This window comes from Hyalella azteca, unplaced genomic scaffold (assembly GCF_000764305.2).
Source record: "Hyalella azteca isolate HAZT.00-mixed unplaced genomic scaffold, Hazt_2.0.2 contig4315, whole genome shotgun sequence".
Taxonomy (NCBI): Eukaryota; Metazoa; Arthropoda; class Malacostraca; order Amphipoda; family Hyalellidae; genus Hyalella; species Hyalella azteca.
The window spans coordinates 129,719-156,310 of NW_025934535.1; the positions used below are offsets into that span (position 1 = coordinate 129,719).

General features: G+C 36.4%; 1 protein-coding gene across 1 annotated transcript in view; it reads left to right on the forward strand.

Annotated features, from left to right (window-relative positions):
- Positions 1–237: 237 nt before the first annotated feature.
- The window catches only part of LOC108678093 (agrin), an 80,387-nt gene continuing 54,032 nt past the window's right edge, over positions 238–26,592 (forward strand). The window contains exons 1-9 of the mRNA XM_047879959.1: positions 238–1,387; positions 1,889–1,924; positions 10,659–10,895; positions 13,212–13,320; positions 18,694–18,773; positions 20,282–20,497; positions 23,345–23,557; positions 24,847–24,941; positions 26,354–26,468. Coding sequence (XP_047735915.1) covers positions 544–1,387; positions 1,889–1,924; positions 10,659–10,895; positions 13,212–13,320; positions 18,694–18,773; positions 20,282–20,497; positions 23,345–23,557; positions 24,847–24,941; positions 26,354–26,468 — 1,945 coding nt within the window. The 5' untranslated portion in view covers positions 238–543. The remainder of the gene's footprint in view (positions 1,388–1,888; positions 1,925–10,658; positions 10,896–13,211; positions 13,321–18,693; positions 18,774–20,281; positions 20,498–23,344; positions 23,558–24,846; positions 24,942–26,353; positions 26,469–26,592) is intronic.

Here is a 26,592-nt window from a genome sequence, read left to right on the forward strand (position 1 = left end):
TCAACAACCAACACATTTAGGTATTGAAGGGAATTCATGAATTAAAGATCTAATTTTCTCATATTATATGTCATGTTGCATCTTGAATTTTTATAATCATNTATGAATTAAAGATCTAATTTTCTCATATTATGTCATGTTGCATCTTGAATTCTTATGATCATTTCTCGCATTCATCCAACAGGTATCTTTTTTGACTTGCAGGTTATAAAGCATAAATAGGGGCTAATAAACATATTCGAATATCTTTGAGCATCAGTCGTGATGACCCATGATAATCAACCTCATTTATAAAATGATTTCCATCAAGCCTCTATGGAAATTTAAAGTGTGAGATGGAAACAAACCCCTTATAGTTTTCCTTGTAAATCCTCACTATGCGACGTCCAGTGATCTCCCAGACGTCGTGTAATGTGCCAGGGTATTTCTGCCGCGTTGCAAACCATTATATTGATACCTCGACGACATCCAATAGAACTCCACCGGAAGAAACCCTGTGGATTTTAATGAAGACATCGTCCGTGCGCAACGGTCGTTGGTAGCATGTGTGATGTTTACAACTTGTACGGCCAAGCGCCCTCGAAAGATGCCGAGAGCACGCCTTTGACAATCATTTCCTCACACGTTCAGCTGGACCCGCAAGACTGCCAAGTTTCATTCACTTACCGCAGAAATGGATCGGTCGACTCGGGTCGTCTGTCTTTGCACAGTCAAGAGCAGGCGATTCATGCGTCCACGCTCAGGCCATCTTATGGGCGAAATGACATGCAGCCCATTAAAACGGACCCTAAATACCAGTCGCAGACTCTGGACACAAGGGCCCTCCAGAGGTGCATGGACCCAACAAATTCAGAAACAAAATACATTGATTCCCGGGCTAGGGATTCAAGAACTGTCGATTCAAGAGAAGAAGGCAATGGACTTAGGCTTGGCACTGACCCGACCATATTACAGGACCGATGCGCAACACTTGACCGGCACGGGTTCAACGCGGGTCACCCTTATCATAAATTATCTCATCAAGATCTTCATTACTCGCAGCTGACGCTGACCCAAACCACGCCGCAAGTCATCACTCCGGAAACTATGGTACCTCTTCACTCCCTCACAGACTTGGGCGTAATATCCTACAGCAACTCCACGGAAACATTAAGTGCCTCTAACAAGCATCCTAACGGCGCAGCGCGACCGTACGGAATGCCGTCCTCGGGTTCTTGCAGTCGACTTGCAAAAAGAAGTTCTTCGTCTACCAGCCTCGGACTTGAAGCTGAGGATTCCCATGCCTGCTGCTGCTCGACCTGCGGCTGCTGGAAGATCTTCATCTCTCTCTTCATGTGCCTCGTCATCTTTGGCGCGGTCGTGGTCGCTCTCTACTTCGTCATCAGATGTACGTGCGATTACTGTAACTCAAATTAACCGTAGTCGGCAGTCTCGCCATGATTAGACTTGTATAATTTCTTACATATCGTAGTAATATCGGTCTCTTTCATGCTTTGATCATAATATTACACCTATCTCGCTCTTTCATGGTCTCAAGAATGTAATTTTCATATTCTTCTTTGAGTTTGTGTTCATCCACATGAAAAAAATACAAAGCAAAGTAACGCGGGAAAGTTCACAAGGAACCGGAGTTTATCTTTGAGGTAAAAGGGTAACCCAGATCCACTCGTAACGCTCTTTCAACGTCCGTGGTCAAAAGACTAACAAGTGCGACATAAACCTACGAAATAAACGGTTTTTAATTTACTAATACCATTTTTATTTAACAATAACTCAATCCTTGACTGTTAACTAAAAAAATCTGCGTTTAATATTTCGGTATTGTTCACGTACTGTAATGCCTTTATTTGAGATACTGAAATCAATAAAACATTTCCTTTTTTTTCAGATGCCCCTTACAAAAGCCTACCGATTTCCGAAGAAGGTAAGCTTTTCTCCATGCATTGTGTTTTAAAAGCTTTGAACCTCTCGATTTTTGTTTTCTGAGATGCAGCTTTCATGTACATTTTTGACTTTCCAGCTTTGGCCTAAAGCAAAGACGCCTGCTGTTCTGGATGGAGGCGTGGAAGCTCTTTATTTACCCTGAATGTTTTTTTTAAATAAGCACGAGGTGTTGTCACACAGGAGCAACCCACTCACTTGCTTGATGATGGGGTGAAAAAGTTATCCATCTTGCAGCTATTTGGCATCCCCAAAATAATATTCCTGTGCAGTTTGAAATGAATCTCAATAGTGTTAAGCTTAAAGTGCAGTTTTCTGTTTTACTTTAAAGATTAATTTATAAATTACTCCAAGTGTGTCTGAATGCAGAGCAAGTTTCTTAGCTTAAACGAGATTTTTGGCTTTAACTGAGCTTGTATTTAAACATGAAAGATTACTGAGCGCATGTTTCAACTAAATGCATGCATCTTATGCAAGTTAATCTAAAACCGAATAATTTCTTGTAATTTCCTAACGACGATAACGGATTATAGAATAGAGAACATTTTAAATCCTTTTCGCTAATACTTGCTTTTTAAGGGCGCTGCCTATCTATTTTGTTGATTCTCTTCTGCTTTGTTGATTCGAATCAGACCAAAAAAATTCAATGGCCTTGCTATTTTCTATTTAAACTTAGAAATAAATCACTTATCCGTAAGACGATTGAGCGACTTATCAAATGGAACCCACATTGAGTGATGTTTGCCTCTGAATTTGAAATCATTAGGTGAATATTTTTCTGCAAAACAAGATAAAAACTCCTGTGCCAATAAAAACTATAATCACAATTTATCATTTTTAAACAGATCATCCTGATAAGGCAGGGTAAATCAATAGAATTTCTGGAACCGTTGCAAAGAATATCATTTAGCTGGTGAATTGCATTGGTAGAAAAAAACATGCATCACAAGACATTTATGCTGGTCTACTGTCATTTTGAATTGAATAATGCAGAGCTAAATCTTCTCCCTCTGTTGCCGGTGTCCATAAACCTTAACCAAACCAGACGTTATTCAGTTGTCAGAGGGTATTGACCAACTTTATTTGAATCAATCCCATATTTTACCATGTTGCTTCGAGACTCTTTGGAGTTATAATTATGATATTTTCTATTTTCATTCGCTTCTAGAATTTCTTAACTTAAAATCTGTCTCTATCTTCATTTTTCTTTATGAAAAAAATAACCCAAGGCTTACGTATTTTTAGCAGAAGACTGGAAATAAATATTTTTAGTTTTCAATCCGTGATTTTGTTTAAATTGTAGAGAAAGTAATTTCAACGTACTGATTCAAATTTAAAATTTTTAATATACGTGGTGAAAGGTGCGTTATTTGGGCTTGCTATTTCACACGCAGAGAGAAAGTTCATTTTTGAAATGTACTCGTTTTAAGTATATATCAATAATATTAGTTATAAGTAATAATATTCAAGTTTCAGTAATATTAGTTACAATTTGTTGCTCCTGTTGTGATTGGTTTTGTTTTTACAGTCGGGATTTTGATTCTGCACGCAAATACTAGAAAATACAAGCTTGCAGTGAGTTCTCAAAATCACAATCCAGTTGTATTTAATGTCGATCAAGTAAAAATGTATAACCAAATCAGATTCGTATTCCTAATAAACACGTGAACTCATTGAGTGAATATGTCATTGCTGCCATACAATGATATTTCGATAAATTAACTAAAGTTTTTCATGCAAATCTATATTCCTTCGATACATAATACTTGTTTTAAAAAGGTATGGATGTATCTCAGGATGTAAAAAAAAAACTATTTTCGGAAAAAATCACATCCGTCGTCTTGAAATTTAGTGTAATATAGCTAATTAAAAGGATTGCCATTATTTTTTGGGTGCACAGCACATGTCGCTCGTAATTTAAAATATTTCGAACTCGGTTTCAACTCAGCGTGTAACTTTCCTCTCTTCTCAGCAAGTAAAGTTTGAACTCTAGAACTTTGCAGCTTGGCACACATTGGCAAGTTTTTTAAACTGTTTTTCTTGGAGATTTTCCTAAAGTTTGTCTGAAACAGACACTCCTTTTTCCTTAACTATGAGTTCAGCGAAATTAAATTGAAAATTCGAGCTTACAGATTACCGATAAAACTTGAGTGTCGGGGCATGAAGGAAAGCTCGCTCTCGCTACGCTAGCTGTCTCGCTATATCTGCACCCTGTAAAAACGGGCATTTTTAAAAGGGATATTCAGCAATTTTTCTTCTTCCTGGAATGACATTTTGTAGGCATCTGTACGCCGGTGAACCTACTTGATGTGTTACGATCTCTCTGCCTCCAGAGCCTGGTCGTTAGTTATGTCAATTAATGCAAAGTAAAGCTATTCAGCGAACTTGACTGAGGAGGCAGCGACGCTTCTTACAAGACCGATCAAGCCCACAAGCCCACATCGTGTGCTGAGGGTTCGAGTTCATCAGATTTGACCCAGCAAGTTGCTAAGAGGAACAACTTCAAAGTTGTTTCCAACGTTTAGAGGACTGCGAGAACGCTTTCAGACTTGCATTTTAACCTGCTAATCGTGCTGGCCTTGTGTCTTGATTCTTCAGATCAAATAACTATCGGCCATGGCTTCGCTCACAACCCTTAGTTTCTAAATTATCGTAAAAAATAAATGCAGCAATATCGATTCTCTATCGAGCAAAGAGCAACAATTTCTGTCTTTCGTTTGCCTTTCTGCCTGGCAACAGTCTTTTTGGTTCTCTCCATTCAGATGGCGTCCGCGTCCAAAGGTTTTAGTGGAAACGATGTCTTCTTGATATATAATAAAGTCAGTAAGACAGCTGGGAATAACTTATCTGCTAATTTATATCTTGTGTGCTATCGTTTTTGCATTTTCAAATTCAAAGTCCTCTTTCACAAATCTTTCTTCTTTTTTCGTCACTTATTATTTTCTCCAAAATGAAAAAAAAACTCTGCGTTGATATGTGACTTTTAATCCAAATTCATTATTCACTCACTTATTTATTTCCAATTATTTCTCGAAGAAACTATCTTTCAAAGTATTTGAAACGCTCAAAATGCCTCACATTGAGCTGACTCGATCGCATTATTAAGCGTGCAAGCCTCTCTTAAGAGCTTCCGAAGCGCTTCGATCACTGTTTCCGCAATACACGAGGCAATTTATCGCAGCGCTTCTCAATCGTTTTTCGTCTTGGCCGAAAGTACCGCCCACAACGGTGATCTGTCTGTCACATAAATCAAGTTTCTTACAAGCAACGATGAGACACTTCATTTTTCATGGCTTGGATATTACGGCTAAGAGTTTTGTAGGGATTTTCTGGAATTTTCGTTCTGTTCTGGCACTTTTTGCATTTCGGTTAAAACGCGGGAATCTTCTTAGGTTTAAACGATCTGCGTAGAGAAGGCTACCTTAATTGCATGGTAGTTGAGGGAACGGTTAAATGCTACCAGAATTTTTAATCATTGCAATACTTTTTTTCGAGTCTAATAAAGAGAGCGGAATATTTGTGGTCTTTAATATTCACGTTTCCATAGGTTATTGGGCGCAGAATTTATCCAGATGTCAATGGATTTCTTTAAGCGCATATTATTATTTTTTCAATAGTTCCTACAATATTTTACTTAATTTTGAGGATTCTCAATTTTTTTTACTCGCCAGATTTTTCTACTGATGGCGATCCGTGCTTGAAAATTCATTTTTCTGGGTTTCAATTATTGCATGCATGCATTTCCTCAGAAAGTAAGAAGACCTCGAGACCGTTGCATCAGCGTACAAATTCTGCTATTCAATGACACAACCAAATATTTTGGAAGTCTGGTAAATTTTTCTTGCAAAGAATTAGCTCGCATTCACGAATAAACCAAACAAACGACCAATTTTATCTAATCATCCTGACGAATTCGTGGATAAAATATTCGTTGGCGCGGCATTCGTGCCAACCTCGACACCAATTAGTGCATTTGTGCTGAATTGTCAGCGTAATTGTAAGTGAAATTGTAAATTTTTTACGAAGAAATGTATTATTAAATAAACGGTAAATTTCTCGGATAGGACACAAAAGATGGTTCTATTATTCTCTGCTTCTGAGGCTTTTAATGCAAAATAAAATGTTACCGGGAATTTTAAAGTAAATGTACCGGTGAAAGTCCGGAGTCTAGGCTTTTAGAGATGAAGCGGCTTTTATGGGATGCTGTTGTTGGCTTTTTAGTTAAAAGCGCCAGAAGTAAAAATTGCAGCCTGAGTGTGCTTGTCTAATGGCTTGCTCTCATAATTAGTGACAGCCTAAAATATTATGTAGGCCTCTACATAGCGTCATCTCATTTAGTGACAGCCGGTGAAACTCGTGCTGCGGCACTGGCGCGTGCGAAACTCCTAGTAATATTTGTGAACGGCTTGTCTAACGACTGTAATTAAAATAATGCGACAAAATTGGCCCCCATAAAATAATGAAGACTAACTCCATTATCTGGAGCATGACTATTTTCCGTGAACCTAATTGTGTGGAGGATATTTCCTTGCCACTTCGTGGCATCAACAATCTGCCAGCACGCGACTCGTGCACTTATTGTAGGAGTGATTAAAGTTTGTTCAAGTTTTGATATGGTTAAACTATGGAAATTTACAACTATGTGCTCGGGTAATCATCAGACCGTGAAGAATAAATCAATTACGACTGATTGCAAGCAAAAATCAGTCGTAATACTCGCTCTGGTGAAAGTACACACTCTTTGTTTCAAAGAAGTAATTTTTCGAAACGGGAAAAAAACATCAAGCTAATAATAAACAACATGTGTTTTCACTAATGTGTTTTTGTTTTGGTTTCATATCAAGTCTACATGATTATAAAGGTCTCACTGAAATTGCTAAACAAAATACGTATAGTTTACTTTATTAAATCAGTACCAGCAACGCCTATTGAAAAACTCATCTAACCAGAAAATTTGCCTACCCTCTGGCTGATTGGTTTTGCCAAAGTTTCTGCCTTGAATTTATCCTCAATAATCGAATAAATTATCGATTGCTGTAGCTTAAAAACACAAGCCTCGGGAATTTCCCTCATGGTACTTTCCTCTACCTTTCTTTGTTGTTCCACTTTGCGTGGCTTGCACAAAATAAGCGAGAGTTCCACGAAACAGAATTTCAATTTGTTGGATAGAAATGTTTCTTTTCACTTGTTATTATTGAATCTTCATTAGTGTAATATACATGATTTTTCTATGTTTTAGTGGACTTTTAAAATTTTGTATTCTCCGATCAACTCGAGTATTTATTCTCGTTTATCTATGCGACATCATCCGTGATTTTTTTTCTCAAAACTTCTTCACAAGCGATGCCACAGTTATCGATATTTTCATGAAGCCTTTGAAGTCTTAGGCGTCTTTAAATTCCCTCCCCAGGGTAAAATGCCTGCACTTGGGGTAAGATTATAGCTTGCCGAGCTCAACACTTCTCATAAACAATTACGCCTAAATCGAAGCGAGTCTTGCTGCTCTAGCTGGAGCTTATTTGAGGATGAACTTATTCAGAAATGATTTTCTCCGGTATGAAGGCCATTTGGGCTGAAAGCGCTGCAGTAATGAAAGCTTTTCCTGATTGACTAGTTTTGCAATTGCCAGTTGTTATCTTCCTGGTCAAAATTATGAGCTATTTTTGCTTTATAATTTTTTTTTGTTGTAAAAACGAAAAAGTCTGGATATAAAAACAATAACATTGCCGAATTCGCTTGTATTGATCGCATAAACAATCAATTAATTTAATGCTCAAGATGCTTACAGCAAAAAAATGGGTAAAATAATGATAATTTCAGTTGTTTACCTCAAATTTTTTGTCGTTTCCCTCATAAAATTGTGCTGACGTTACGTACTGCATAAAATCGTAGTTTTGAAATGCGATTAAATACCAGATGAAAAGTAACAATTTTAGCGGAATGCCACAAAATAAAAATAGCAAGATATTCTGGGAAGAGGTCAAGCTTAGCCTTAGCACCCTCATTCTAAGCCTTCCATGCCTAAGTAAGTCATAGCAAGGGTAAGCACTTAGGCAATAGATTGCGCCTGCGTAAGCCTACTTTGCCGAATTAAAGACTGAGTGAAGGTAGATGAGCGATAGCGGTGCGTAAATCTTCCTACACTCTCAGGATATCCAATGTTTCGCCTTGCCTATTCTTTAATCAAGAAAAATTTTCTTCTGCATTTGCGTATTTAAATTTTAACTTCATATTAGAGGCGGCAGTGACAAAGCTCCTGCTTTACCCGGGACGAGGTTTCAAACTGAAATTCGTGCAGTTCATTAAACTTAGAACAGATTGATACTCTGCAGGTTTAGTCTTCATTTAAACTGCAATGGTTGAAAATTATATTATAGACACAGCGTAATACTATTATGGTGTTAATATTATAATATTAAATCTTGGGTGAATTTTACCCCCAATTGAATTGATTGAATCTTTTAGCCTTATTTTCGCCGGTCATTCGCCGACTGTAAATGGCTTTTTTCGGGGCCTGATTGAATATCATGAAATACTAAATTCTAAATTCAAAATCTTGTTGCGATGACATTCCAGACATAATGATTTATAGCACGAAATATTCTTCCAAGTCTCAATTTCCGCGTGATTTGATCAATTTTCTATTCGATTAATTTAATAAAAAATTATAATCTCACATGTGATCTGTTACAATTGCGATTCGAACACGTATGTTACTACTAAATATCTCAAGTTAACTAAATTTCTTATAAGCGAATGAAAATACTTAAAGTCGAGAAAGTATAGCTGCTAAGCGTATTAGCACTTTAAACTCTCTTATTTAATCATTTCATCTTAACTCTAATTATGACACATCCCTTTAATCGCGCAACTCTGCTCCTATTATGTTATTACGCTTCACGTCTCCATGATTTGAACATTTTCCATCACACTATACCTCTGAAATTGAGCCAATGATTAGCACCTTTACCATGGTTCCGCTACTCTGTACTGTACTCGTAATTGTGCCTTTTGTGCCTTTAATCTGCAATGCTTACCTATTACTACTACTCCGGATTTCACCTAGCACAAAATTTGAATTCGCTGAACTCATACAATATTTTAAGGTGCAAAGATTTATTACGATGACGTTGTTCCCGTCATGAACTTCCTCTGTATTCAGAAACAAATGCTAAAAAAAACTTCAATTAATGTGGGCCTGTGAGCACCTCCCAATAATGGCTATTGCTCTACAATTTTGGACAGTAAAACGTCATTCATAGGCCCAATATTTCAAAATTTCGTCAGAAGTCAGACTTTTTTATGCATTTATTCACTAACGCAAATTACTAGACTATATTTCTATGCAATTAGGGCGAATAGTTGATTGTAATAAGTGATATTTTGGCCTCGATTAAAATTTTTATCGACCAATCCTTTAACAAATTTTACTCTAACAACATCGTTTGTGGTTTTTCCTTACTATAAAAATCTTTTATATCATGTCATGTTGCTGCATTAACAGAGTTCCAGTCTTTTGGGAGTCGTGATGTCAGTTCATCAGTGAATAAAACGACCATCACCACACAAAGCTTGTCGGATCCGTTAGAATATTAGGATGAATATCATTGTCTGCCATTGGTCAGCGATATTCCTGCTACGAAGTTTGGCATTAATCCCTCTCATGTTTCGGGAGCTTTAGAGACAAATTGAGAAGAGAAAAATATTCAGTTCAAAGAGACGTGATCCACACAAATGTTTACAGCTTTGATGAATTGAGACTTCAGAGCTCACTGATTTGTCAGAGGAAACAGATATTTTGTTTATCGACGCTTCAAAGTTGTCAGGTTTATAGTAGGGTTTTGAGACTGAAATTTGAATCAAAGGCAGTGTCGACAGTCAGAAATGCTTTCCATATTACAAAAACTTCTTCAGCAGTTTTTTTCCATATTCACAAGATTTCCATTTTACACAATCAAAAAAGAGCTGATTCCATCATTGTTTACTTGTTCTTTCTTAATTTGAAAATTCCATCCAACGTTACCTAACAATGTGAACACAATGATAATGTATGTAATATAATACGCATAATAAGAATATTTACATTTAATGATTACTGAAACGTTGTAAATATTCGTCACTAGTATTTGTCTTTTACAGCTATTGTTTTTCTTTCATGCATATTATTTGACGTTTAATTCGCTTTCTTGTGGTTTTACTCGATCTTTAAATGTTCCATTTTAACATATTTTAGTTGAATAATTTTAAATTAATACCTTTTCACCTTTATTTACTTTTTTTATCTCAAGAAAACAAATTCGTGCACGTGCGAGTGAAAAATTTATTTAATCCAAATTGCACTGAAATCGTCATGTGCTCTTTCTACAAATTTTTCTTTTCCCGGTGCTTTTTGATGGTGAAATTGCATCTAACTATCTAATTTTCTTGCATCAAGAACTTTTCAAATAACAACTAACAAGTTCCTAATTGTGAAAAATTCTCATTAAAAGTTGCCTCGATACTGCATAAGTACCTTTTTTAAGTTTCCTAAACCCCTAAAGTGTTATTCGATGTCTGGCCTGTTTTTTTCTGGATCTAAATCTCATCGGACGCGCCGGCACCTTTGGGCCCGGGGCGAAGCTCCCTCTCGTGGTTTTTTTTCAGCATTTTTTTGCGCTTTGGGTGGCTGAGAAACCTGAGCACGGTGCACAAATGATCGCGATCTCTGTTTTTCCTAGACGCTCGGGATCCTTGCTCGATTCACCCGTGTGAATTCGGGGCCATTTGCGTCCCGACTGGCGAAAATAACCGGCCAACGTGCCGGTGTCCGGACCACTGCGATGCCGAGCCTCCGGACCAAAAACAAGAGCTTTTTTGTGCCTCCGATGGCCAAGATTATGAGACGATGTGCCAGCTGAAGATCGCTTCGTGCCGCCAGCAGAAACAGCTGCTGGTCAAATACAAAGGCAGCTGTGGTGAGTATAACCTGTAATAATTCTTAGAGACATTTTACTTTTTTCTAGACAGTATTTTTTGTTTATACTTTTTATGAATGTAAAGGTTGCAGGTGAAGGCTTGGAATTTCTATGGTTTGGACTGATATTCGTGTTTAAATAATTTCAAACATATTATGCCATTCATTTTATATGTTTGATATTGAATTTTCAGCTGTGTTTCAAAAAATTTATTTATTATGGATAAAAATTAGAAAGGGCATATAAAAATACCTATGCAAATAAATATTTTGATGTGTATATTCGTTATTCCTTAATTTTTTCTGAAAAATTTCCAGTGAAGAAACTATTGCGCGATCTTTTTCTTCCGTTGCTTAAGTTATCCGTTGACTTCATAAAGTTCAAGAGAATTAAAATTCGAAATAATATAACACATTACATAGTTCAAGGCCCTCAAAGTATGATACTTTAATTTAATTTTTTAAACTCTCAATATTTTTCAATATACTTTTTAACCCTACGGGCTTCAGACGACATTTGCATTAACATGTCCATTTCAAGTCGTTCAGATGTGAGTGAATTTCAATATCTGCATCCTTTCCATGGCTTTAAGGCAATACTTGCATTATTCCTGACTAAAAATTCGTCAAAGTTTTGTCCCTGATCGTAGATACCAACGAAAAAAGATCGTCATAGTAGATGCATTTCAAAACACTTATTAGTAACACATCACAAAAGATCAATTAATACATGAAATAAGGCAATGTCCACCCTAAAAAAGCACGGCTCAAGGCTTACTCATTTTTTTGAGAATCTTCAGTCATATTTGACGTCTTGAGAATCTTCAGTCATATTTGACGTCTTGAGAATCTTCAGTCATATTTGACGTCTTGAGAATCTTCAGTCATATTTGACGTCGCGGGGCCAGGCGTTTCCGTTTCGTGGGAATAATAGCAGCCGCTGGAGGATGAATCGAACCTTCCTTAAGTGAAGTAACTCAGTAAATATTGTTCTTCCAAATCGACTCACTGAAAAAACATTAAACCTTAAATTCTTGTTATGGGATGATTTATTTGTAAATTGTATTCTGTCGTCTTTTTCACGCTCAAAAAATGTCTAAATTTTATAAATTTCATTTTGAAGCTTATTTATCAATGGCTCAAAACGGTTTCACTGGATAAATAACCGAGTAAAAATTAAATGTCCCACACAAATAGCCCCGTTTTCAACAAACTTTTACATTATTTTCCTTTTCTAACTTCACACATAATTGATGCCATTATGCAGCATTGTTGAGCTAAAGGCAAATTATGCAACAAACAATGATTATGTACGATTATATTTGAATAAAATAATTTTAATAGAGTCAGGAATGGCCATTCAATCTCGGAAATCAACATCGCGTCTGAGCCAAGCTTTGCGATCCTACTTTCCATTTCCATTTAGAATTACGCCAGAGGGCGTAGAACTTCCCCGACCTCCACTGCCAAGCTCAGAAGCGCTGACGCTTTATGAAGCATTACGCCCATGACGGTCTCTAAGCCGCCGAATTTATGTCCATGTCAAAAATGTCTTTCATAAGTAAAATTTATCAATGTTTTGGTTCGGATTCCCTTCATTGTTGTCAAAAAAAAGCTGTATATAAAATCTGGCATTACGCATCGTAATCTCTTGGAGCGTTTTATTTTTAGCTCATTACTCCTTTTTAAAGGTAGGTTAATTTTCTTAATATCATGAGGAATTTTCTTATAAATAACTGCAGCGTTAATTCAGTCATCTTCTTTCATTATAATTTGTAATTAAAATTAAGATGAAAACCATTTTAGACACCATAAGTAGAAAAACAAACAACTCTTAAAATTTTTTAAATATTACGTTGATTCGACAATTTCTTACAATTAAAAGTTCTGAAATATCATGAGAAGCATTTTAACCTAAAAATCATCTTTGTCGGTACCAATTCAAGACTATATAGATTCATATCCATCCACGAGAAGCAATTATTAATGCTTAAAGTTAAACATACCTGAAAATCATTTCCTCAAGTCGCTTTTGGTCGAGCATCACTACTTCTACTTCTATTCAAGTTTACCTTGATATTTACATTTAACAATAATTTTGAATGTGAGTAAACTTAGGTCCATACTGATCTCTGTAAATTCTATCCGAGCACAATTCTTTCAGAACAAACTCAATCTGAGCATTTTTATTCATTTTCGGCATATTCATGGAGGTTTTTGTAATGAAATATATTTTGTTTGCAATTTTTTACTTCTATCCACATATTTCACATGTTTTTATTTATAATAAAGTTCTTCTGACCATAATTTGCTGCAGACCCCTGCCGGTCTCTGAAGTGTCCGGCCTCGCAAGTTTGTCGCGTCGGCGCAGACCGGCGTCCTATCCGTGAGTCTCGGCTCCTACCCGTGAGTCTCGGCTCCTATCCGTGAGTCTCGGCTCCTACCCGTGAGTCTCGGCTCCTATTCGTGAGTCTCGGCTCTGTTGACTATATGAGTTTTTGACGACAGCTTAGGGCTTGAAGAATCAGTTGTTAATTACTTTTTAATTTGGTCCCATCATTTAATTTATCTCAATTATTTTAAGGATTATGCAAATTCCACGAAACCTGTAGTGAGAAATGTCCCGATAACTATTTCTGTAAATTTGACAAAACCCACAAAAAATGATTACAGAGGAGCGAATATATTACACTTTTAAGTAAATAAAATCATATGTTAGCTGCCACATAGTATTAGTGCTAGGCGCCCATACGACGCTGACTATCCTAGGCCGAATTTCCATTTCTCAGACCTGCCTGACGTCCAAGTGAAGAGCCTCGCATGAGCCTAATTCTATTTCGAGGTTGAAGGGTCATGACATATTCATTCTGTGTAATTAAGAGCGGGCTTTTGATTGATCAAGAGGAATATCCTGCATAGTTTAGTCACTCACCGTCAAAGAGAAAGATTAAGCATCATGTTACACCTCATTATTACTTATAACAGGTAACGTTTCTTAGTTCGCTAGAGCCTTTTTCTTAATGAATTCATTAAAGATCCTAACGTTTGGAACTTTTTTTCGGGTTGAATTATTTCATGTTAAAATGCTCTTCCGTAATTCTAGAATATGAATGATAATCTGGTGCATTCTTTTTTTATTATGAAAGGAATATTCATGAAGGTTATCTTTTCTTGCTTGTTTCCTCGCACATAAAATTATGATTTTGCGGTTATTACAGATATTTTCTTGTAGATGTTCAATAAGATTCTTCATAACCCACATCAGTAAACCAATATCAGTCGTTCCACAATCAAAACCGAATTCGAACAAACTCGAAGACAAGTGGACAAAATTGACTTGTACTATCCCTGCGAATGCCGTCTAAATCTCCCCGGAATCAGTGAAAGCCGAGATTTTATACTCAAACCTTCTACATATTTCTTTTTTGTGAAGACGGAGATTCAATTTGATATTTGAGTTCTGAGCCATATGGAAATATGGCATCGTCCCGCCTAGCGTAATTCTCTGGTAATAAAACGAACTTTAGCAGGCAGCGGGTCCCAGAAACTTCTAGGCAACGGTTTCCTCGAAACTACCAAGGGGCCTCCGGGCTTAGTAAATAGCCATGTTTTGCGGAGAAATTTATTGCAAAGAAATAAGCTGGACGTCACGATATGGCGACCTGGATGTGCACATATAATGTTTGCTGACTTTTGGCTTGGATGATCTTGTTTCCGTGAGAAGAGTATTAGGTTACCCGTACCAATCTTAGCGGTTTCTTTTTTCACTTTGAAGTCACATTAATTAGTGGATTCTATCTGCACTCTAACGTCTTTAATTCTCTCAAATGCGTATAATTTAAATGTTTTAAAGGAGCATCTCGGTCAAAAATCGGATATTTTCCGGTTTTTAGTATCATTTTAAAGGTCCAGAAATTGCGCATTTAAAGAGCTCAAAGCCATGTTTGTGCGTTCATTTGTTAGTTCATGACAGCCGTCGAAGCGAAAGTAAAACCTAAACTTTCAATGATCAAAAGGAGCATCTCGGTCAAAAATCGGATATTTTCCGGTTTTTAGTATCATTTTTAAGGTTCAGAAATTGCGCATTTAAAGAGCTCAAAGCTATTTTTGTGTGTTCATTTGTTCGTTCATGACAGCCGTCGAAGCGAAAGTAAAACCTAAACTTTCAATGATCACAAATTTCAATTTTTTGGCTCTCCTGAAAAAGTTTAAAATTTCAATCTATAAAACCAATCTCCTCCTGTGATTTTCAAGCTATAACATTAAGAGATATACCATTCGATTTAAAAAAAAATATCCAGAGAATAGTCGTAGCTTTTTTCATAATTTCGTTATATTTTGGATATTTTGCAAAAAGGGGGAGGGGCGGTGAAAATCGAAAAATCCCTCCCCCCCACCTACAAAAATATGAATTTTGAAAAAAATCTACGACGAATCGCTAGATATGGTCTTTACGCATCGAATGATATGTATCGCGATGTTGTAGCTTGAAAATCCTAAGAGGAGAAAATCCTTTTATTGAAAATCTTTCTTCTGCAATTTTCTATGAATTTCACATTTTCTTTCATTTATTCGAAAAATTTACATGAACAAAATGTTCATGAGAGAGAGTTCTGTTTTACACAGTGTATCAAGTTTCAAAGTGATCCGTCCCTAAATAAAAAAAGTTTTTTTTTACCGATACGCTCCCCCATCCAGTTTCACTGCGAATTGTGTAATCTCTCTATCGTATAGCGGGATGCTTCAGCCGCGTTTTCAGCAGCGCATTTATGAAATGAAGAGGAAATTAATCATTCTGTTTTCAAAATCAATCGCTTCACAGAACTCACTTCAGTTTTCACACAATCACTTCAGAAAAACAATATGATGCAGATTTAGCTGTGTATATTCAAGATTATAGAATAATTTTTTACAGCAATTATAATTCTACCTCTTGAAGTGTAAATCACATTCTTATTTTAAACACTCTAAAATTCATGGACATATATTGTCAATAACCACTGGATTGTCTACCTTAGGCAACCGTTAAGCATCCGTCAAATCAACCTCAAAATTATTGTACATGATTAACATGAATTATTTTATCTACGTATTTGATCCCATTTTCAGGAACGACTGCCTCATGAAAGTGGAGGGCTGTCGGAATCTCAGGAGTCTGGACATCGTGTATCGCGGAGCCTGCGACGTAGGTTAGTTTTGCTGATTGTTAGTTATGAAAAAAAATGTTTTCCATGAACCTATATGCGGGTTTACTCACATTTAATTATAATTAGCAAAATATGTTCAGAAAATTTCTTGATTACCATTAGAATTTGTGAATCTCCTCGCTTGTTATTTGTGAACGGTATGGGATTGCAGGTATCTCAGCTTCTTAGCGAGCGCTTATTCTTCATGTTAATTTGCTGGGTCTCTTTTGTTTATTAGTAGTCAACGCTATGAAGCTGTTTTTTGTTTAGTTCATTCCTTCCATTTCCTACCATTACCATTTAGCCTTTATGGATACCAATAAAATTTCCACTTCCTTTATTTTGTAAAACATGCTCTTCGTGGAAGAAAAAATATTAGTTACAAATTAATTATCTTACTCCGTTATATGTGGTTAAAGTTATCTCTATTATAAGGCACTCTCCTTGTGCAAAAGTTGTGCGTTGTAGATGTCAAGGGCCTATACTTTCAAAAAAGTTAAGAGATCGTAAGTTCATCAGCCAATCATTGACGGCCTTTCAAGCATAATCCACCAATCATAGACAAGAAAATTCTTCATGAAAAATATAACCCGAGGCTTATGTATTTTTAGCGGAAGACTGTAAATAAATATTTTTAGTTTTCAATCCGTGGTTTTGTTTAAATTGCAGAGAAACTAATTTCAGCGTACCGATTCAAATTTAAAATTTTCAATATGCGTGGTGATAAGCGCGTTATTTGGTCTTGCTATTACATACGTGGACAGAAAGTTCATCTATGAAATATACTTGTTACAAGTATATATCAGTAATATTAGTTGCAAGTAATAATAATCAAGTTTCAGTAGTATTAGTTACAATTTTATACTCCTTTTGGGATTTTTTTTTTTGTTCTTCCTGTCGGGATTTTGATTCTGCACGCTAATACTAGGGAATGCAAGCTTGCGGTGAGTTCTCAAAATAACAATCCAGTTGTATTTAATGGCGTACAAGTAAAAATGAAGAGCCAAATCAAACTTGTCTTCCTAGCTAATAAACACGTGAACAATATGTTATTGCTGCTTTTATGCAATGATATTTCGATAAATTAACTAAAGTTTTTATGCAAATTTAATACTTTTTTTGAAAGCGACATTCACGAGAGGACTGACTGCAAAGCTTGTCGCTTTATATACGTAACATTTAATCCTCGGCACAAACTTTGAACCTCAAACGTTTCGCAGCTCGTCTTCCATAACCCACTTTGTATGAGTATTATGCTTTGGTTCTACACACACACACACATGTTCTGTTTCAATCACTGCCGTGATCCTCTGGACAGAATCATGCGACACTTACTTCTGCCCGTGGTCAGCAGACTGTTTCATGCAAGAGTTTGAGAAGGGTTTACGCCACGTGTTATGCAGATGTCCAGAATACTGTTCCATCTTGCATAATCCTGGCCAACCAAAGCAGTGTGGTGATGATGGCATCACATACGACTCACAATGCCATCTGCGCCGTGCCATATGCCAACAGCAAACACAGATAACAGTCGTGTTCAACGGCTCTTGTGGTGAGTGGCCGGAGTCTTTCTGTCGCCTGTCACATCGCGTGCCCTGTTGTCGCATGGAGGGCTCTAGCGGTCACGATATCCGAGCACTTCATTCGAATTAAACCACGTTTTCTCGACTTTCTTATTGATTTCTTATTCACTTAAATTTCACTATGATTTGCTGCAACAATTTTATTCTTCACCGTTTCAAAAAAAAAACTATTGTGGAGTTATTTTCTTTAGCGTAAAATGTTATAAAAAAAGGACGTTCACATCACCGGTCTTGAATAACCAGATTTGAATGAATCATTTGTGTATTGAATCCTATTGCGATATATATGTACCTGTCTCTTATACACATCTTTTCAATTTTCTGATTCCTATNACCTACAAAAATATGAATTCTGAAAAAAAGCTATTACGAATCGTTAGATATGGTCTTTACGCATCGAATGATATGTATCTCGATGTTGTGGCTTGAAAATCCTAAGAGGAGAAAATCTTTTTATTGAAAATCTTTTTCCTGCAATTTTCTTCATTTTTTTCCTTTTCGAAAAATTTACATGAACAAAATAGTGTTAGAGCTCTGTTTTACACAGTCGTATCAAGTTTCAAAGTGATCCGTCCGTAAATAAAAAAGTTTTTTATACCGAGACGCTCCCCCATCCAGTTTCACAGCCAATTGTGTAATATCTCTATCGTATAGCGGGATGCTTCAGCCGCGTTTTCAGCAGCGCGTTTATGAAATGAAAAGGAAATTAATCATTCAGTTTTCAAAATCAATCACTTCACAGAACTCTCTTCAGTTTTCACACAATCACTTCAGAAAAACAATATGATGCAGATTTAGCTGTGTATATTCAAGATTATCGAATAATTTTATTACGGCAATTATAATTCTACCTCTTGAAGTGTAAATCGCATTCTTATTTTAAACACTCTAAAATTCATGGACATATATTGTCAATAACCACTGGATTGTCTACCTTAGGCAACCGTTAAGCATCCGTCAAATCAACCTCAAAATTATTGTACATGATTAACATGAATTATTTTATCTACGTATTTGATCCCATTTTCAGGAACGACTGCCTCATGAAAGTGGAGGGCTGTCGGAATCTCAGGAGTCTGGACATCGTGTATCGCGGAGCCTGCGACGTAGGTTAGTTTTGCTGATTGTTAGTTATGAAAAAAAATGTTTTCCATGAACCTATATGCGGGTTTACTCACATTTAATTATAATTAGCAAAATATGTTCAGAAAATTTCTTGATTACCATTAGAATTTGTGAATCTCCTCGCTTGTTATTTGTGAACGGTATGGGATTGCAGGTATCTCAGCTTCTTAGCGAGCGATTATTCTTCATGTTAATTTGCTGGGTTTCTTTAGTTTATTAGTAGTCAACGCTATGAAGCTGTTTTTTGTTTAGTTCATTCCTTCCATTTCCTACCATTACCATTTAGCCTTTATGGATACCAATAAAATTTCCACTTCCTTTATTTTGTAAAACATGCTCTTCGTGGAAGAAAAAAATATTAGTTACACATTAATTATCTTATTCCATTATATGTGGTTGAAGTTATCTCTATTATAAGTCACTCTCCTTGTGCAAAAGTTGTGCGTTGTAGATGTCAAGATCCTCAGATCGGTCTGCTCTAGTGCACGCACGCCGCGTTCACAATCGGACCCCAAACCCCAAGGGTAGTGCTTGCCTTCACTTACATTGCTCCTGTGAAATACCCTCCTCTCACGTCGTTCAACCCGGCATGTTATCCTCAATATCTGGAATTAAATCTTAAAGACTGAGCGCCAGCAACAAACACTTCATCTGCTTCATATGCTAGAATATTTCTATTTCGCGACGAGGCTTCTTGTTTAGTCAATGCTAAAGACCAAGAGTTGTAACGTCACTCAACTGGACATGCTCTTGCGTCAACGTTGCATTGAGATTAATGTTTTGGCACAGTAATAACCATACTATATTACATCAGTTTTGGTTAGTCATTACTGCTTGGCAGCGCAAAGAAACAGAATTTTTGAACCAAATAAATGTTTTAATTTCTTAGCCATCAGTTGCCGTATGATAGACCACGCAACATCTGAACCTACCGATCGGCCTAACAAAACGAAAAAAAAACATGTTAAAAGGCACGTTACACCACAACAAGGGGAGTCAACGTTGCCGTGATGGTAATATCAACGCTCTTGATCCTCGGAGACTCAGAGGCAAACAAAATCTCTGGCTCCGCTAGCGCGCTCGCTTGGCCGCGCTCTATTTCGTAAATGAAGATTGCGAGTCTATGGAATAATTTTCTAATATCTGTAAGACGAAAAATTATGATAGAAGGCGTCGCAAATATCTGTAATGAATGATTGAAGATATTTTTTTCCCAGGAAAGAAACTTTCGTTAAAAATTCGACTTTTTACGATACGTTTTTTACTGATTTTCTGTTCAAATTTCCCACAGCAAGTCTTCAAGCGGAAGCCATTAGTTAAATCCTTGTTTGTTCGGCCTTGCACTATCGCAACTTTCACTTAATGAGGTCGTGGAGCGCCTCGCGACCGGCTGATATAGCCATTAAAGGTACCTAACTTGCCTTAAGTAACCTGCTTGTCAATAATCTTTCGGTAATACTGGTAAGTTTAGCCATTATCCTGACGTACTCCAGGCCTGAACCCATGCGACGCCGTGTCGTGCCTAGCGGGGGAGGTTTGCAAGATCGACAGCTTCGGGCTGGCCCGATGCGAGTGCCCACCGCGCTGCGAGCCCGTCGTCATCCCGGTCTGTGGTTCGGACGGCGTCACTTACGACAGTCACTGCGAGCTCCGGAGGGCGGCGTGCATCAGGCAGCTCGACATCACGGTGCAGTTCGTGGGAGTTTGTGGTGAGCATCATACAAGAGGACTTCAATTTGATGGAAATTTTTATTTTGAAGGAGTTTCAAATATTTGAAGAGACTGGAGATTTTTTTGGGAATTTCCTCTATATTTGAAATAAATTTAAATTCAGTTATATTGAGTTTTCTGCCTATAATATTATTCACCTCTCAGATTCAATTGTGTTATGCATCTACTAGAGTATTTTCTGTTGTTTGTGGTCTCCGTCTAATAATATAATTAAACAGCTTTTAATTTTGGAAAATTTTAAAACCCATTAAAAATTAGTTCAAATAACTATTCCCATATGTACGCAAATTATTCTGCTAATCTTTGTCAATGATGTGATTGCAAAATAAGTGGCCAGCCAATTTCTTACCTTTTGACTTCTATAAGATTCTTAAAATAAAATATCAAAATCAAGTATTTTGTCCTTCCATACTCTTCTATATCGTTGACGAACTTCGGACCATCGTAGAAATTACAATAACTCTAGATCTCCCAAAAATTGAAACACAAAGTAATTAAAAATTCAAGACACTCATGAAATTTTTCGGGTTGCTTACGATTACTGCACGGTAGCTCTGCAAGATACGAGACAGCGGCTGGTATAACAACTTTATAAGTGAGCAGACATTAAATTGCACTCATTTCCGTGGTCATCAGCGAACATTCCCTGATATATCTCTCATCCCAGAGAACACAATTCAAGATGTGGGATAAGGGATACTCATGCTCACTAACTTTATGTTTTTTACGGCATCAGGACCTGTGAGCGCAGAGTTTGCTAACGACGATGTTGAAAGTTCCTAATATTATGATATAGATTATTTTTTATTTATGAGTAAATAAATAGTTTTTACACAACATTTTATTGAGTTCATGTACAGTTAATAAATGATCCATATTGCATATATTTATGCAAGTTTGATTGAAGACCAGAGAATGAGTTTCATTTTCTTACTTATGTTGATCCAAATCTCTATTTTAGCCGTTTCGTTATTTGATAATGAAAATTCATACATTTGAAACTATGTCAGTATATTAAAAATGTATCTCAATAATCTCATTTACGATATATCAACGATAAATTATCGTTCGATTTATTGCATGAGTTCTATTTACTGAAAAACAAGTTCATTCTAAAAACCCTTTCTCTGGTTTGTAATGAAATTGTATAAATAAATAAATTCTGTGATCCTAAACAGATATTACTTGGATATTTTCACGACTGTAATGTGCTGTCGATGTAAACTCCATCCCAAGTGCAGCTCCAAATAAATATAAAATCTAGTTATCTCTATCTGAACAAAGCCCAGAAAATCGAATAGTAACAAAATACCCTCTATGTCGGCCAGCGCTTGTTTGCTGATGCTGGTTTTCAAAATCTAAAAATCCGCCCTATTTTGAGAAATAATCTACTGTTTCCGGGAGCTCAGCGATAGCGAATCCTGTTACAATCTGACGATACTTTTATCGTGCCAAGTCCATCCCCGGCTCCGATTTTTGGGGAGGCCTGGGCCTGCTGCAAATCTCAGAATTCAATCAAAACAGTAAAAAGAGGCGTTTATTTAGGATTTCACAGCCTTTTAAAGCCCCAATCTCTCGCTCGTACCTCAATTGTTGCTGAAAAGTTCACTCGTGGCCGGCGCTGGTGTGTAGTGGGAGACCTTCCTTTTATATGGGCCGTCAAAGGCCTTAGAATTGATGCTTTCTGTCCACAAAATTCCCCAACAAAGACCTGTGACTCCACAATAAAAATGGCACTCCCTTTATTAGCTTCCTTCTAAGTTTGAAGGCAAGCTAATGAAAACGCCATCGCTGGGAGCTTTAAAGTCTTCTGGCGGCTTTTTTTTTTTTGAGGATAAGACTTCTCGGAAATTGGATTGGTAACAGTTTCTACCGATTAATGTAAATTTTCTCCTGATATGATTCGCAATGCTGCTTTATGCTCAGAAGATTGTAGATTCAAATTGGATGTTCATCAAAGAATTTTAGTCCAGTACTATTTTATTTTAGACTTAATCCTGAAAATGTAAATCAACTTAATGTACTTAATAAAAAACTGCGTAAATAAAAAATTTTAATTCATGATGTCGTTTCGTGCATTCAGAATTTTCGTGCTCCTGCGTGGTGCTAATATTTATTTTTTTTTTGTTCGAAACGGTTCATGGAAATGATGGAGCGATCTTCAATGTACGAATGTATTCGAGCAATCGCTCTGTGGTGAAAAACTAGCGGGAAAGTAATTATTCAATATCATGTCTACTTAATATTCTACAAATGAGGAGTCGAGGAGTGCACACAGTCTAGCTCACCCTATCGAAGCGTATGTTTTCTATTACTTTTATATCAATGACTCTTTTAAAAATTTCTCCTTATTGGAGATATACTGGGATATTGAGGAGAAGACGATATCGTATGTGCGTTGAATTAAGAACTCGCAGATGTACAACCTATACATTCAAATTGCTAATAATTATTATTTATAGTAGGTTGCAAGCGCCACTAGTCTGTGTTGTGTGTTACATGTAGCAGGTTAACCCGGCGTTGATAACCTGACGTTGCAAGTAAACTAAGCATTGGTCCAGATTGAAATTTTTTATGACGTGACAAATTCCTGTCAGCGTGAATTTATTTTTTATACACGCCCACGGGAGACATCTACAGAGCAGCTTTAAATATTTCTGTTATCTAATTTACAAGCCTCTTGCACACTCATAAACTTTCCCAAATCTGTACAAGTTTTGCACAAATTTACATTATTATTATTACATTATTCACATTTTTATTAGTACATTATTCACACAAATTAATAAATGTAATCTAACACGAAGTGATCCATATTAACGCAGGAGGTGGAGGCGCATGCTCAGGCCATCGATGTCAGCTGGGCGCCGTGTGCGTGGAGCGTCACGGGAAGCCCGTATGCGACTGTCCCCCGTGTCCGGGTCTGCTAGATCCCGTATGCGGGACGGACGGACTCTCCTACAACAACGAGTGTCTGCTGCGCTCAGAGGCGTGCGTCAGACACACAAACATCGGCATCCAGTACCGCGGACGATGTCGTGAGTTTACCGGATAAATGTTCGGCCATTTGTGAACACGGAGAGATAGGGAAGAATGAAAGGGGCTATACATATATCGCTAATCTTATTTTTTAAAGGCCTCCCACACTCACCATTCTAACAAAAAGGAATTAATTTTAATAATATCGCTAATTTCCTAGTCAATTAATATCGCTAATTTCCTAGTCAATTGTGTGTGATTACAGCAATAAATTGCTTTGTAAGCTTGCGGTTTTTATCGTAAACGCAAATATTGATGAATGAAGTGAGATCAGAAAGAGTGATTAGTTGCAATATGCCAAATTTTCCCGCTGAATTTCTGTGAATACATGAAAAATATTAGCCTCAATGGGCAAGTTTTGCCATCCGTACGTTTTTTATAAGCACAGTTACATTATGGTATGAAGAACTTAAAGCGAGTGTGCCCCATGGTCACATGACTAGTAAACAATAGCTTGCAAATACGGCTAGTATAAATGACCGAAATTATAAGATGGAAGCACCAAGCGAATGAAATGCCTATTTAAATTGAATCCTATTGTTCCATAATCATATCTTTTGAATGTCAATATCATTGCTCAGAATCCCACGTTACCGCATAAGTTTAATGTCATGCGGTCAGAGATGCATTTGGCATTCCAATTTAATATTAGAAGATAATTGCTTGTATAAATGATAAGAAAATAGATCATTCTGAGAACTGAAAGCATTTACCTTGTTTAACCTTTCAATATACGTAATCGACTACTTATCAGTGCATTATAAACTTTATACATCGTCAACTAATTTCGTAATTAGTTGACATCGTCATCTAATTATGCATATTGAGATAAACACGAGATTTAAATGTGCAATGATTAATGCGTGCAGAATCGAGAATTATCCAATATAAAATAATTTTATGAGAATTATCCAATATAAATAATAAATAAAGACTCTTCAAACCCAAAAATTTACTCATCCAAAAATTCCTTTTGTTATCACTCAAATACTTTACAAAAATGAGTAACAGAATCAAAACATTTTGATTAATTTTATGCGCGTGCCGAAAATTCCACTCAACTTTGTATACGCGCTATTTTGTGAATATTGTTCAACAATACATTGTATTAAAACAGTTAAGCGCATTACAAAAATGTTTTGTATAAAAACAATGAAGAGTATTACAACAATATTTACCTACTGGCAAGATCTTTTCAATTGACACTGACATGGCTGAGGTACTCAGGGTATCAGATTAGTTTTTTTCCGAACATCGATACAATTGCAATGCCCCGGTGCTCCTACAGGCGGCTGTGAAGAGAAACAGTGTCGCTTCTACGGCCTCTGTGAAGCCACTCCAGAAGGCCATGGCCGATGCATCTGTCCGACCGTCTGTACTGATGTGAGTCTTATGTGTAAATTCAATAATTTTATATTTATTGGATGTAGTTCATTAATTATATACTTCGAGTCTGCTTGCGTTTGAAGCCTGCATCGGAAATATATGGCGAATATACGATTGCTCGTGCCCGCAGTAACTATGGTGTAGCTGAAAACTTCTGAAAAATTATCAAGCTCTAGAGATTCCTTAAATATGAAATTTAGTGATAAAATATTGGTAAAGTTTCAAAACAGAAGGTAAACCATAGAAATGTACATTTAATCTTACTAAGTTGACTCTCAAAATTTATATATTAGATATTACAAATATATTATTGATATATGTAATATCTAATATCTATATATTGATGTAAATTCATTTTCTTCGAGAATGATAAAAAATTGAGTGGCAACGAATATTCGCACAACGAAATACTGCCGTCCGCATTTCGGTTTGTGCCACGATCTGTAACACTCATGTTGGTATCGAGCGCACGTCTGCAATATTGTACCTACATAATAAAGATATTGTTAAATTTATGAGCATGTGTGTCTATAAACAAGTTTTCGTGCAAGGCTACACGTTGAAACAACATGCCAAAATTTCTAAATCTTGATCTTGTATCTGGTATTGATAGGATCCTTAGGTTTCTCAATTAATTTACTCATCTTATGCAACTAAGCATCTTTATCCACCTTGTATACCCACTAAATTATCATTAATTTTCATCTCCCTCGAATTTTTATATCAATGTTAAATGAATGATCAGCTTGAATATTTAATTTTATTACTTTACATTTAATCTTACTAAGTTGACTCTCAAAATTTATATATTAGATATTACAAATATATTATTGATATATGTAATATCTAATATCTATATATTGATGTAAATTCATTTTCTTCGAGAATGATAAAAAATTGAGTGGCAACGAATATTCGCACAACGAAATACTGCCGTCCGCATTTCGGTTTGTGCCACGATCTGTAACACTCATGTTGGTATCGAGCGCACGTCTGCAATATTGTACCTACATAATAAAGATATTGTTAAATTTATGAGCATATTTGCCTACGAAACCAGCTTTCATGTAAGGCTACACGTTAAAACGAAATGCTAAAATTTCAACTCCTGATCTTGTACCCGATATTGACAGGATCTTCAGGTTTCTCAATTAATTTACTCATCTTATGCAACTAAGCATCTTTATCCACCTTGTATACCCACTAAATTATCATTAATTTTCATCTCCCTCGAATTTTTATATCAATGTTAAATGAATGATCAGCTTGAATATTTAATTTTATTACTTTATTTTATTATTATATTTTTTATTATTATTTAATTTATTTTTAGAACCGCTCCTCATATTTTGCGGGTTCATTTTCCTTTTGGTTTGCTAAAAATTTCCAAGTTTTTCTGGCCACGGCAGGTGGAGAGCCAGGTGTGCGGAACGGACGAGCGGACTTACCTGAACGAGTGTCACCTGAAGGTGCAGGCGTGCAGACTGCAGCAGGACATTGCTGTATCGTCGCGCGGCGACTGTGGTTCGTTTCATGATTACCGTCTCATTATACATTATCAACTGGTCAAAATTTTATAATTCCCTTCTGAAAAATGATCATTTACCAAAATATTTGCTTCAACTTTATTTTAGCGCAGAAAAAATTA